The sequence below is a fragment of the Protobothrops mucrosquamatus genome, unplaced genomic scaffold (assembly GCF_001527695.2).
Source record: "Protobothrops mucrosquamatus isolate PMUCROS unplaced genomic scaffold, P.Mucros_1.0 scaffold2102, whole genome shotgun sequence".
NCBI lineage: Eukaryota > Metazoa > Chordata > Lepidosauria > Squamata > Viperidae > Protobothrops > Protobothrops mucrosquamatus.
Window position 1 is genome coordinate 127,899 of NW_015388204.1, and position 852 is coordinate 128,750.

The window sequence follows — 852 nt, forward strand, 5'->3', positions numbered from 1 at the left end:
CCCCCGCCGGCGCCCCCGGCCCTCCGCCCCCTCCCACGTGCCCGCTTCTCCCTTCGCCCGCCCCCTCGGGGGGGGGGAAAAAGCGGGGAGCCGGCAGGTCGCAACTCGGCGAGGCCGCCGCCTGTCAGCGTCGTAGGCCCGGACGGGACACACCCACCCGCTGCTGCTTCCCTCCGGCCCCCCGACAGCCAAGGCCGGGCGGGCGGGCCGACGGAGCGGGAGTTGCGCGCCCCGCGCCGCGCTCTCTACCTTTTGCAAAAACTGGACTTTGCTTCGGGCGCAGCCGCCGCCGCCGCCGCCAAGCGCGGCGGGTCTCCGGCCGGCGCCGTCCTCGCAGCTCCTGCGGCGGGCTCTCCTCCGGAGCGACGCCGGATCTTCCACCAGCACCGTGTAAACGGCGTTGCCGGGCGCCGCCGGCGGCGGCGGCGGGGCGGGCGAGGCGGAGGCGAGCGGCTTGCAGCACAAGCCGGCGGCGGCGGCGGCGGTCGGGGGGCTGCTGTCAGGGCAGCAGGGGGCCGCTGACGTCAAGCCCGGCGGCGGGGAGCAAATCCGGCCGCCCGGGGAGGCGGCGCGTTTGAAAAGCCGCGGCTTGGGCTCCATGCTGCGGGGCCGGCCGGCCGGCTGGCTGAGCGGCGGGGCGCCGAGCCCCCTGGCCCGGAGAAGGGGGGGGGGGCAGATCCTCGCAGGGTGAAGCCCCGCACGCCGCCGCCGCCGCCGCCGCGAGTTTCCCTCCAGCGAGCGGCGCACCCCCGCCGAGCCACGCCCCCTCGGCTGCCCCGCCCCCTCGGCGCTGGAGCGAGCGAGCGAGCGGCGGCGGCTGTCGGGTTGCTCCCAAAAAAAAAAAAAGAAGGG

General features: G+C 77.6%; 1 protein-coding gene across 1 annotated transcript in view; it reads right to left on the reverse strand.

Annotated features, from left to right (window-relative positions):
* LOC114923139 (zinc finger protein 704-like) overlaps positions 1 to 600 on the reverse strand; it is a 39,820-nt gene extending 39,220 nt beyond the window's left edge. Inside the window, exon 1 of the mRNA XM_029285716.1 lies at positions 250 to 600. Coding sequence (XP_029141549.1) covers positions 250 to 600 — 351 coding nt within the window. The remainder of the gene's footprint in view (positions 1 to 249) is intronic.
* Positions 601 to 852: the final 252 nt, after the last annotated feature.